A 13,494-nucleotide genomic window follows, 5' to 3' on the forward strand; every position below is an offset into this window, starting at 1 on the left:
GCTGGTAATCTGGTGTTTTTAACCCACAGTACAGACAGAGAGAGAGAGAGAGAGAGAGAGAGAGAGACACAGATGGGGTGGGACAGAGACCGTACGAATGCATAGCTTGCTGGCTCACGTAGGGATAGATTACGAATGGCGCACTAACGGGTGCGCGCAGGTAATAATAAGAGGTTTAGTTGCGGCTCTTTGCGCGTGTCAGAAGAAGCAAAAGTATTACAAGTTTAAAGTAAATGCATTTGCTTGAGCGCAATTTAATTAATGCGATTTTGGCTAGCGCAACTTCAGAGCTCTGGTTAACTGTTACACGAGTCAAAAAAGTTGCCCAAAAGATATCAACAATACATTTAAAAGTACAGTTACACTCATATTAACTCTGCCTAATAAAAAATATTTTTTTAAAAATTAAGAAAACAGTTATAGGGGCTCAAAGATATGCGGTCTCAAGTGTTAGAAAAAAAGGCTTTAACATAGAGATACATACATACACATGTATAAACGTATGTATGTAAAAGTATACATATATATTTTTTTACCAAAACATCAGATATAGAGAAATATGTATTTCTGAATAATTAGAACATATTCTTCTATGTGCAGAACATTGGAATATGAAATATTATTTCATGTCAGGATAGCGTACTTGGTGAAACGCAATCGGATTTGTGTGACTTGGGGGTTTTTTTCAATTTTTTGCACTTGTTTCAAATTTATGGGGGAATACGGTAACTTGAGCGTGATATTTTGACTTAGGTTGGTGTGCGAGTAAAAACTTTTTACTTTCAACTTGCAATATGTGTGGTATCCGATTTGTGTAAAAAAACTGATGTTGAGCTAAGTTTACGCTGGAGCACTAAATAGTGCACAACTCGTAATCACCCATAGTTGTGCTGGGTTTTACAGAATCATTATGATAATCATAATAAACATACATTTTTTGTATCTTATATTTTTTTTTTCATGATTCAGATAGAGCAGCAATTTTAAGGAACTTTCTAATTTACTCCTATTATTAATTTTTCTTCAATCTCTTGGTATCTTTTTTGAAAAAGCAGGAGTGTATTCTTAGAAGCCGGTCCATTTTTGGTTCAGAACCTGGGTTGCGCTTGCTAATTGGTGGCTAAATTATTCATTCTAAAAAGACACCTATTATTTCTATTTTTTTGCAGGGGTTCTTTCGGCTTTGTGAAGCGTGTTGTGCATAAAGGAAATGGAGAGACTTGCGCAGCAAAATTTATTCCTCTAAGAAGCCGAACAAGACAGCAGGAGTATAAAGAGCGAGATATCCTATCTGAGATAACAAACAACAACGTCACCCTGCTGCTGGATTCCTTTGAAACAAAGAAAACATTAGTCCTTATCTTGGAAATGTATCCTTTACTATAAAATGATAACATACGTTTGGCATTAGCAGCCATAATTTATCTTTAAAGGGATAGGAAAGTCAAAATAAATCTCACATGATTCAGATAGAGCATGTAATTTTAAGACACTTTTAAATTCACTTCTATTTTCAAATGTGCTTCGTTCTGTTGGTATCCCTTGTTGAAAAAGAATATGCACATATCATACACTAGTGGGAGCTGGTTGCTGTTTGGTGCCTGCTCACATTTGTCTCCTGTAATTGGCTAACTAGATGTGTTCAGCTAGCAGCCAGTAGTGCAATGTTGGTCCTTCAGCAAAGGATAACAAGAGACTGAAGCAAATTTGATAATAGAAGTAAATTGGAAAGTTTAAAATGGTATGCTCCATCCAAATCAAGAAAGAAAATGTTGGGGTTTCCAGTCCCTTTAATATAAAGCGTTTAATGTGCATCTGCTAGGGTGAGAGAAGTTTTGTTTATCAACTCGCTTGTGGGTTTTCTGGAGAAATCCTTAGATCTTCTATGAGACTTGAATTTGTATTCTCTTTTACATATTTGCACACCAAGAGAACAGACTGACTGATTTTATCTTCTGTTTTTATTTGTTAACATACCTGCATACCTGCATCCCTTTGTTTTCATTATTTATATGAGACTGGAGTACTCTTCTATTATACACTAACCGGCCACTTTATTAGGTACACCTTGCTAGTACCGGGTTGGACCCCCTTTTGCCTTCAGAACTGCCTTAATTCTTCATGGCATAGATTCAACAAGGTGTTAGAAACATTTCTCAGAAATTTTGGTCCATATTGACAGATTTGTCGGCTGCACATCCATGATGCGAATCTCCCGTTCCACATCCCAAAGGTGCTCTATTGGATTGAGATCTGGTGACTGTGGAGGCCATTGGAGTACAGTGAGCTCATTATCGTGTTCAAGAAACTAGCTTGAGATGATTTGAGCTTTGTGACATGGTGCATTATCCTCCTGAAAGTAGCCATCAGAAGATGGCTACACTGTAGTCATAAAGGGATGGATATGGTAAGCAACAAAACTCAGGTAAGCCATTGGGGCCTATTTATCAAAGGTCTTGCGGACCTGATCCTGATCCCAATGCGGAGAGCAATACGCTCTCCATATTCAGCATTGCACCAGCAGCTCACAAGACCTGCTGGTGCAACGCTGCCCCCTGCAGACTCACGGCCAATCGGCCACCAGAAGGGGGGTGTCAATCAACCCGATCGTACTCCGGACAGGGTTATGGAGTCTGAAGACTCGCCAGAAACACGGGCCCACAAGCTCCGTTCGGAACTTGATAAATGGGCCCCATTGTGTTTAAACGATGCTCAATTGGTACTAAGGGGCCCAAAATGTGCCAAGAAAATATTCCCCACAACATTACACCACCAGCCTGAACCATTGATACAAGGCAGGATGGATCCATGCTTTCATGTTGTTTACGCCACATTCTGACCCTACCAACTGAATGCTGCAGCTGAAATCAAGCCTCATCAAACCAGGAAACGTTTTTTTCCAATCTTCTATTGTCCAAGTTTGGTGAGCCTGTGTGAATTGTAGCCTCTGTTCCCTGTTCTTAGCTGACAAGAGTGGCACCCGGTGTGGTCTTCTGCTGCTGTAGCCCATCTGCTTCAAGGTTTGACGTGTTGTGCATTCAGAAATGGTAATCTGAATACCTTGGTTGTAAGGAGTGGTTATTTGAGTTACCGTTGCCTTTCCTTCATCTCAAACCAGTCTGCCCATTCTCCTCTGACCCCTGACATCAACAAGGCATTGTCGTCCACGCAACTGCCGCTCACTGGATATTTTCTCTTTTTCTAACTATTCTCTGTAAACCCTAGAGATGGTTGTGTGGGAAAATCCCAGTAGATCAGCAGTTTTTTACATACTCAGACCAGCCTGTCTGACACCAACAACAATGTCACATTCAAAGTCACTTAAATCCCCTTTCTTCCCCATTCTGATGTTTGGTTTGTACTTCAGCAAGTCGTCTTCACCACGTCTAGATGCCAAAATTCATTGAGTTGCTGCCATGTGATTGTCTAATTAGCAATTTGTGTTGCCAAGCAATTGAACAGGTGTACCTAATAAAGTGGCTGGTGAGTGTATATACAATATATATGAAAGAGCAGTATTTAAAAAACAATGAGAAATATGTAAATAAATATATTCACAATACACTTATAAACTGCAAAAAAAGAATACCTTTACTCCAATTTCAAATATTTGTATTAGTGTTAATATCTTTCATACTACATTCATTTCATCTTTAATGTGAATTAAATCAATTAAACCAACATTCACACTGGGTTCAAATCACTTGAGTTGAACCGTTTCGATGTTGCCAATATACCAAAGGTTAAAAATAAGCTATTTCCTGAGCGGCTAAAACTCTTTCTATAGCAGCAGTTGAAATTATTTTTATCTTTCCCTGTTATAGTTTATATTCTGACAATGCAGCGGTTATAATTAACCAATAAGTAAGTTAGAGTAGATAAATATAGCTACATGTTTCAAAGTTAAGTCGCTCTAGATTTTAGATAAATGCCCCCAGTCGTTTTACCAATAACCACAGTATAAGTATATTAAAGAAAAGAGACACACGGCTCTCAAAGAAGACCCCTGAAGCACGTTTCACTTAATGCTTCTTCAGAGGGGGTACGTGTTAGTTTTGAATCCGTTTATTTACAGGTTTACTGATCCCTCCTCTTATTTTTGATTGGCGAGCTATGAATTTTCGATTGGTAAGTATGGTTGTCACTTGCATAAACACTGTCCAATCAGTATGCAATGACATTTACAGTAATTTGTTTTCTTATTTGGACAATCTGGTTGCTGTTTTACTTACTGGTACAATTCTATTGGCTGATCATTGTTTACATTTTAGCGTGATGCTTTGTAGCGTATCCGATCTTGGAATTATTCAATGTAACATTAGCTTTATATACATATTATTTGATGCCTTACATTCTTGATCGTATGCTTAACGCTAACTGAATATTAAGAGATCAAAATTATTTGGCCTGAATTGTCATGTTTGTAACAGGATTGCGAATACTCTGATCGTTACACTGGGTTATACAACGTTATTTCAACAGACTCTGTTTTTAAATATACTTAACGGTCTTATGAACATTTCTTAATCTTTGTGATATAATACATTTATATCTGTTAATTCAACAAATTAATGTGCAATTATGTTGTGGTAGATATCTTTTAATCTTAATATTAGTTGTTATAATGGACTTATTTCTAATACATTTTGCTAAAAGATAAGTTTGGTTATATTGATAATTGATATATGTGAAATAATAGTGATAGTGCTCTGTGTGAATGCATAACAGAATAGTGTAACTAGAAGGATAGTGTAGTGCAGTTTGTGCAGACACATTTGAGTTTAATATTAGTGAATAAAAAGAAATAAAGTAATATTTCAATATTTATCATCTTTTAAATTAGATTTATTTATTATTTATCTAATAGTACAGTGTTTATAATCCGCTTATACTATTATTGGGTGATGAAATAAATGTGAATGTTCTTTTCTCCAAAAATTCCAAATAGTGTGCTGTGGTATGGACAATATTAGTGCCTTTAAGGTAATGAATAAATTGCAATTTGTAGTTTGTATCGTTTTATTTCGGTTAATCCTTTTATTGTTATATCATTTTTATAAATATACTGAGAAATTATTATTATCATTGAGGCAATGTGGCTTCACTGCGTTTAGAAGATATATCCATTTGCATTCTGTTTTGAGAAGTAATTTTTCAAGATTACTTCCTCTTATGACTACATTAATTCTTTGAATTACTGAGTATTTTAAAGGACAAGTCAACACAGTAGATTTGCATAATCAACAAATGCAAGATAACAAGACAATGCAATAGCATTTAGTCTGAACCTCAAATGATTAGTAGTTTTTTTTCTGACAATTTTAAAAGTTATGTCTATCTCCACTCCCCCCTGTACCATGTGACAGCCATCAGCCAATCACGAATGCATACATGTACCATGTGACAGCCATCTGCCAATCACAAATGCATACACGCTTATTCTGTGAATTCTTGCACATGCACAATAGGAGCTGGTGACTCAAAAAGTTTAAATATAAAAAGACTGTGCACATTTTGTTAATGGAAGTAAATTGGAAAGTTGTTAAAAATTGCATGCTCTATCTGAATAATGAAAGTTTAATGTTGACTTGAGTGTCCCTTTAAATGCTTTGGTGAGCTATGATGGTATCGTTTGAAATGTTTAGCGTCAGTGTTTAGCGTGGTGATTGTTTTGCCATTTCTTTCATCTTTGACTGCATTTTTTATATTATTGTCATGTTCCAAAATTCGTGTTCGTGCTTCCCTAATCATCATGCCAACATAGACTTTGGAGCATGTGCAATTCAACATGTATATTACCCCAGATGATCTACATGTGTAATGTTGGCTTAATTTATGTATTTTGTCTGTTTTGTCAGAGATTTTCTTTATCTTGTTGCATATTGACATGCAGAACAAGTGCCACACGGGTACATTCCTGGGTCAGAGTCGACTTTCTTAGGGATATGGACATAGTGGCTCTGTACCAATTGATCCTTCAAATTTCTTGGTCTTTTGTAGCCTACCATCATTCTTGTACCTATTTTGGGGGACAAGATAGGGTCACTTTCTAAAATGTGCAAGTTATCATTCATTATTCTGGTTATTTGGTACATTTGGGGATTATAAGCTGTTATCAGTCTTGGATACTTTTCTTCTGTCTTTTTAAGTTTTGGCTGTAGTAATGTATCTCTGTTTTCTTGTAGAGCTTTCATTTTTGCTCTCTTAACCATTCTTTTACTGTAGCCTCTTTGGACTAATCTTTCTATTAGTGCATGGCTTTCTTGCAGATAAATCTGATTACTGGAGCAATTTCGTCTGAGTCTTAAAAACTCTCCATATGGTATGGCTTTAATAGTGTTCTGGGGATGAACACTTGAACTGTGTAGTAATGTATTGGTTGTTGTTGGTTTCCGATACATATTGGTACTAATCATACCTGTTTGAACTGTTGTGATTGTTAAATCAAGAAAATCAATGGATTTTAAGTCAGCATGGTATGTTAATTTGATCAGGGTCAAAAATTAAGAATAATCAATTTAACATCACAAGTAAAGATCATGAAAAAATGCTATCCAAAGGATTAACCTTCTGTCCTACCAATACTCTCAATAAATTACAAAAAGATGTAAATCTATTCTGTAGAAAATTGCTCCTTAAAAAATGTATTCAAACAGAGAAGATAATACATTAACTGCAGAAGATCAGGCTACCCTGATAATACTAGAGGAGCTAGAAAATAAGAATGTTTCGAGTGAAAATTCACTATGTACTGTAGAATCACCTTCATGGAAAACTAACATCAAACCCAAATCTACTTACACTCCTCCGCCATCTATTTCACCAGAAGTACAAGAATTCTGTAATGTTGTATGTGATTAAATAGAAAAATTAACAGTACACAAAGGCCAATCAAATTTAACAATTACAGAAAAAAGAGCACTAAAAGATATACAACAATGGACAGATACAATCATCAAGCCGTCAGACAATGGCGGCAACATAGTGCTGTAGCCGTGTCATGAACTCCTCAGTTCCACCTTAACTTATGTTACTACATCTCACATACCACCTTAAGAATCAATTATCTGGCTCTCTTTTCCTTTAAAAGCTTTCCATTTCCCATACACCTTTGCTGGTTTATTGAAGGTTGATACCCACTCACTCTCCAGCCTTTCTTGTTACTTGTCTAAAACAGAGTATCACTTGTTCTGTGATTAGCTCTGTCTCCTTCAACTGAAGCTACTTCTCATCTAAAGCAGAAGTCACCTGTTGCAACTGCAGCACGCACGCCGCTCTAACAACTTCCAGCTTAACGGACACAGGCCACAATCTGCAGAGAGGATCAGAGAGGCTGCACGCACACAGCTGCTAGAGCCAGGTTCCGTATACAAGTGTTAGCATTGCCGTTAAGACTGTGAACTTATCTTTACCGTATGGTGTAATGTTTAACAGCGCAGCAAGCTGATACAGTATTCTTAACACTGTTTACAAATCTTTACTGCAAGGTGTATTATTTAAAGGCCCAGCAAGCTGAAACAGTAAACTTAACACTGTGAACTTATCTTTACCACAAGGTGTATTATTTAAAGGGCCAGCAAGCTGAAACAGTAAACTTAACACTGTGAACTTATCTTTACCACAAGGAGTATTATTTAAAGGGCCAGCAAGCTGAAACATTATACTCCACACTGTGAACTTATCTTTACCGCAAGGTGTATTATTTAAAGGCACAGTATTACCTTAAAGGGCACCTCACTTATCTGTCACAAACCTATATAAACTGCTACTTATTATCTAAAAGTTTACATAGTACAAACTTATCTCTGGACCCAGATATAATTCACCTGATCTTACTACTTATAATTTTGAGGTGAATAATCCGGGCTACATTAATCCAGGTGATTAAGACTCTGTCTCCTCACTAGCAGACAGACTTAATCACATGATACATACAAACTATTTACCAGAGAATACTCATAATCAGACTAAAGAAACAGCAATCGAATTGCTGATCATTACATAATAAACCAGCCCTAAAATCTATATTTGATAATGGAGCCCAGTGACCTGACATCACAAATCCATACCCTAAATCAGCGTTTGGATAGTCTGACACAGGCTTTTAGAGAGCTGCAGGTAGAAAACCAGAGTCTCAAAGCCTGTTTAAGGGAAGCATTGTCAAACAGGAACTCTGTAACTGATCATCAAGCAGAACCCCAAGTCTCCTACCCGGAGAAATTTTCTGGAGATCGTTCCACATTTAGGCAGTTTAGGAATGCATGCCTCTTGCTTTTTGACCTTCGTCCTAGGACATATGCAACTGATAGGTCCAAGGTTCTAACCATACTCTCCTATCTCAGGGGAGAACCCAGGGCCTAGGCCGACTCCTTTTATGAGACCCAGGACCCCATTCTAAATTCCCTGGATGCTTTCCTAAAGGCATTATCAGGCCTCTACGATGACCCCTACCGTCAAATAACTGCAGAAAGTAAACTCAGGAACTTAAAGCAGTCTAAAGCACTGGTAGAAGAGTACATTACCATATTTAGAATCTGGGCTAGAGATTCCCTCTGGAATGAGGTATCTCTAAAAAAACAATACCGTCTTGGACTTGCAGAGGAGATCAAGGATGAGCTCGCCAGGATTGGTATACCGGATTGTCTTGACGACCTTTATGCCCTCACGATTACAATTGACAGATGCCTTAGAGAGAGGAAGCATGAAAGAAGCCCATCTACAGCACCTGTTTGCAGGGTACTGCCAACTCCTCCAACCGTTGGTCCACCGTCCGACCAACCCATGGACATCAGTTTTATTAGGGGTCCACTTACCCCGCAGGAAAAGGCTAGACGCCGAACTGCAAATTTATGTATGTACTGCGCAGGTACTGGTCATGCAGTTAAGGAGTGCCCTCTATTACTAAAGCAGAAGATAGGTAAGATCCATAACATAAAACATTGTTTCCACACAAAAACCACTGCTACAGCTTACCTTACCATTCCCTTGCTTTTGCAGTGGGACCAACACAGGATAGAGTGTAACGCCATCATCGATACAGGCGCTTGCGCCAACTTTATTGATTTACGTTTGGTTGAATTAAATAAAATACCCTTTCAGTTTAAAAGCACACCTTTGCCTATAAAAGTCATTGATGGTTCGCATTTAGCATCTTGTCCAGTGTCTCAACAGACTATTCCTTTACTCGTTTCCTCTCCACCTGGTCACACTGAAACTATCTCCTTTGACATTATTTCTTCTCCCATTTACCCTATTGTTCTGGGAATCACTTGGCTTCAACTACACCAACCTGTGGTACATTGGGATACCCTCACCATTTCATTCTCCTCTCCGTACTGCGTCTCAACTTGTTTTCCAAACACTCACTTGTTCACTACTTCCTCATCACCTATTCCTACACAATATCTTGACTTCTCTGCTGTCTTCAATAAAACAGAAGCCGAGTCGTTGCCCCCACATAGGCCTTACGATTGCCCCATAGACTTACTCCCCGGGGCAACTATTCCCTATGGCCACATCTATCCTCTTTCTAGACCTCAATTGGCTCATTTAAAAACCTATATCACTGATAATCTAAAAAAAGGTTTTATTCGCCCTTCCACCTCCCCTGCCGGTGCCGGCATTTTTTTCGTGAAAAACAAGGATGGGTCTTTACGTCCGATAATAGATTATCGGGAATTAAACAAGCGTACTAAAAAGAACAGGTACCCTTTGCCTCTCATTCCCGAGTTAATTGAGAGGTTAAGAGGCGCCACTATTTTTACTAAACTTGATCTTAGGGGCGCCTACAACCTTGTAAGAATAAGGTCCGGAGACGAGTGGTTGACTGCATTTAGGACCAGGTATGGTCTTTTCGAATATACAGTTATGCCATTCGGGTTGTGTAATGCTCCGGCAACATTCCAGAATTTCATTAATGATATCTTTAGGGACATCCTCGACACTTTCCTGGTGGTCTATCTAGACGATATTCTTATCTATTCTTCCTCTTTCTCTGAACATGTCAAACACGTCAGGTTAGTGTTATCCAGATTACAGACACATAAGCTGTATGTCAAGTTAGAGAAGTGTCTCTTCCATGTAAAGGAAGTATCATTTCTTGGCTATCGCATTAGCAATAGCAGGATATCTATGGAGGATAGTAAAATCTCTGCCATCACCACTTGGCCTATACCTTCCAACATAAAAGAAGTCCAGCGGTTCTTAGGCTTCGCCAATTTTTACAGGCGCTTTATCTGCAATTTTGCAGCCATTGCTAGGCCACTCACTAACCTGACTAGGACCTCTAAGCCATTCATCTGGACTCCAGAAACTCAAAAGGCATTTGAACTCCTTAAATCTCTATTTGTTACTTCCCCAGTACTGCACATTCCCAACAGCAAAGCACAATTCGTATTGGAAGTGGATGGGTCCGAATACGCCATCGGATCTATTCTATCCCAGAGACTCTTACCAAAAGATCCTTTGCACCCAGTGTGTTACTTCTCCAGACTCCTTACACCTGCTGAACTCAACTATCCAGTGGGGGAAAAGGAGCTTCTTGCAATTAAGACTTCATTTGACCAGTGGAGACATTTGCTGGAGGGCGCAGAACATCCAATAGTAATTTATACGGACCATAAAAACCTACAATATCTTCAAACTAGTCGTACTTTGTCAGCTCGTCAGCTCAGGTGGAGCTTGTACTTTTCACGATTCAATTTCACCATCACATATCGACCTGGATCAAGAAACGGTAAGGCGGACGCTCTGTCTCGAAAAGATATTAAGCCTTCCACTGCTCCTCCCAACTCAGCAATAGTTCCCGTTACATCCATAATTGGTGTACTCTCACCTGATAGCACTGAATTAAAGAACCAACAACAACTGGATACAACAAAGGCTACTTACCCTCTCACCCCTGATCAAAACGGTATCCTCTGTAATAAGTCAAGATATTACATACCACCATCTCTCCGGACAAAAGTGTTATCTATAACTCATGATTCCTCCTTAGCTGGTCATTTGGGAATACATAAGACCTATGACCTTCTACAAAGGCACTTCTGGTGGCCTTCTATGAGACACTCAGTAAAACAATATATAAGTTCCTGTTCCACCTGTCAAACCTGTAAACCATCTCATCAACTCCCTCTGGGCCTATAGCAAAACATACCCTTACCAGACTATCCGTGGGCATACGTCTCTATGGATTTTATCGTTGATCTTCCAAGCTCCTGTGGCATGACTGTCATCTTTGTCGAAGTTGACCTGTTCTCTAGAATGGCCCACTTCATTCCTACAGCTTCACTTCCTACAGCACAGCAGACTGCAGATCTATTTATCAAAGAGATTGTTCGACTGCATGGCCTTCCAGTATCTGTACTCAGTGACAGAGGGTTGCAATTTACATCCAAGTTTTGGAGATCCCTATGTCAATCTCTTGGCATTCAGCAACACCTGACTACATCGTACCACCCGCAAACAAATGGGCTATGTGAAAGTACCAACCAATGGTTGGAGCAATACCTGAGATGTTTTTGCTCCCATAAACATGACTCTTGGGCTTCGCTCCTTCCCCAGGCTGAATTTTCTTTCAATAACACTACTAATTCATCCACAGGATTTTCACCCTTTTATGTCAACTCAGGAAGGCACCCTCGTTTTCACCCGCTACCTCCTGCAAACAGTCCCTGTCCACAAGTAAATGACTTGGTCAACTCCATTAAACAGACCTATACTGTCATACAAGAGAACATCAAGCAAGCACAAGCCACCCAGAAACGATACTACGACCTACGACATCGTCCCCAACCCGCCTACAAAGTGGGTGACTTAGTTTGGCTCGCCACTAAAAATCTTAAATTACCTACACCCTGTAGGAAATTCAATAAACTGTTTGTGGGACCCTTCCCGATAGTGGCTATAAGCAACCCTGTCACTGTTACCCTACAACTCCCAGCAACTTACCGTATACATCCCACATTTCATGTGTCACTTGTCAAACCCTGTGATCCCTCTACCCATGTCTCTCCATCTCCTCCAGAATCTCCTACACCTGACCCCGAATACGAAGTACATTCTATAGTCGACTCCCGAAGGTATCACGGTGAACTCCAATACCTTGTCCGCTGGTCGGGGTATGACTCATCTGAGGATTCCTGGGAGCCGGCATCCAATCTATCAGCTCCCCGTCTGGTGTCTGTGTTCCACCGTAGGCATCCTGATCGTCCAGCGCCTTGACACCTCCTTGAGGTTCTTTTGAGGGGGGGATGTGTCATGAACTCCTCAGTTCCACCTTAACTTATGTTACTACATCTCACATACCACCTTAAGAATCAATTATCTGGCTCTCTTTTCCTTTAAAAGCTTTCCATTTCCCATACACCTTTGCTGGTTTATTGAAGGTTGATACCCACTCACTCTCCAGCCTTTCTTGTTACTTGTCTAAAACAGAGTATCACTTGTTCTGTGATTAGCTCTGTCTCCTTCAACTGAAGCTACTTCTCATCTAAAGCAGTCACCTGTTGCAACTGCAGCACGCACGTCGCTCTAACAACTTCCAGCTTAACGGACATAGGCCGCAATCTGCAGAGAGGATCAGAGAGGCTGCACGCACACAGCTGCTAGAGCCAGGTTCCGTATACAAGTGTTAGCATTGCCGTTAAGACTGTGAACTTATCTTTACCGTATGGTGTAATGTTTAACAGCGCAGCAAGCTGATACAGTATTCTTAACACTGTTTACAAATCTTTACTGCAAGGTGTATTATTTAAAGGCCCAGCAAGCTGAAACAGTAAACTTAACACTGTGAACTTATCTTTACCACAAGGAGTATTATTTAAAGGGCCAGCAAGCTGAAACATTATACTCCACACTGTGAACTTATCTTTACCGCAAGGTGTATTATTTAAAGGCACAGTATTACCTTAAAGGGCACCTCACTTATCTGTCACAAACCTATATAAACTGCTACTTATTATCTAAAAGTTTACATAGTACAAACTTATCTCTGGACCCAGATATAATTCACCTGATCTTACTACTTATAATTTTGAGGTGAATAATCCGGGCTACATTAATCCAGGTGATTAAGACTCTGTCTCCTCACTAGCAGACAGACTTAATCACATGATACATACAAACTATTTACCAGAGAATACTCATAATCAGACTAAAGAAACAGCAATCGAATTGCTGATCATTACAGGCCGACAGAAAAATATGTGAATGAAGCATCAAAACAATTGAACAACTCTGAATGCTACAAAAAGCTTCAACCCACATGCATCATACATAGAGCAATACAATAAATTAATAAATAATGCATGGCAGAACAATGTAATAACTAAAACTGAGAAGCAATTTCTAACACAAACTAACCCCAAGATGGCCACAATATATTTCATACCAAAGATACACAAAAATCAAACCGATCCACCCTGTAGACCCATGGTATCTGGGAATGAAAATCTCACTGAAGCAGCAAGTAAATACATAGACCTCAGATTGAGA

General features: G+C 39.1%; 1 protein-coding gene across 1 annotated transcript in view; it reads left to right on the top strand.

Moving 5' to 3' along the window:
- OBSCN (obscurin, cytoskeletal calmodulin and titin-interacting RhoGEF) overlaps positions 1–13,494 on the top strand; it is a 937,038-nt gene that overhangs the window by 757,667 nt on the left and 165,877 nt on the right. The window contains 1 exon segment of the mRNA XM_053713767.1: positions 1,170–1,370. Within this exon segment, the coding sequence (XP_053569742.1) occupies positions 1,170–1,370 (201 nt within the window).

This window comes from Bombina bombina, chromosome 5, assembly GCF_027579735.1.
Source record: "Bombina bombina isolate aBomBom1 chromosome 5, aBomBom1.pri, whole genome shotgun sequence".
Lineage (NCBI taxonomy): Eukaryota > Metazoa > Chordata > Amphibia > Anura > Bombinatoridae > Bombina > Bombina bombina.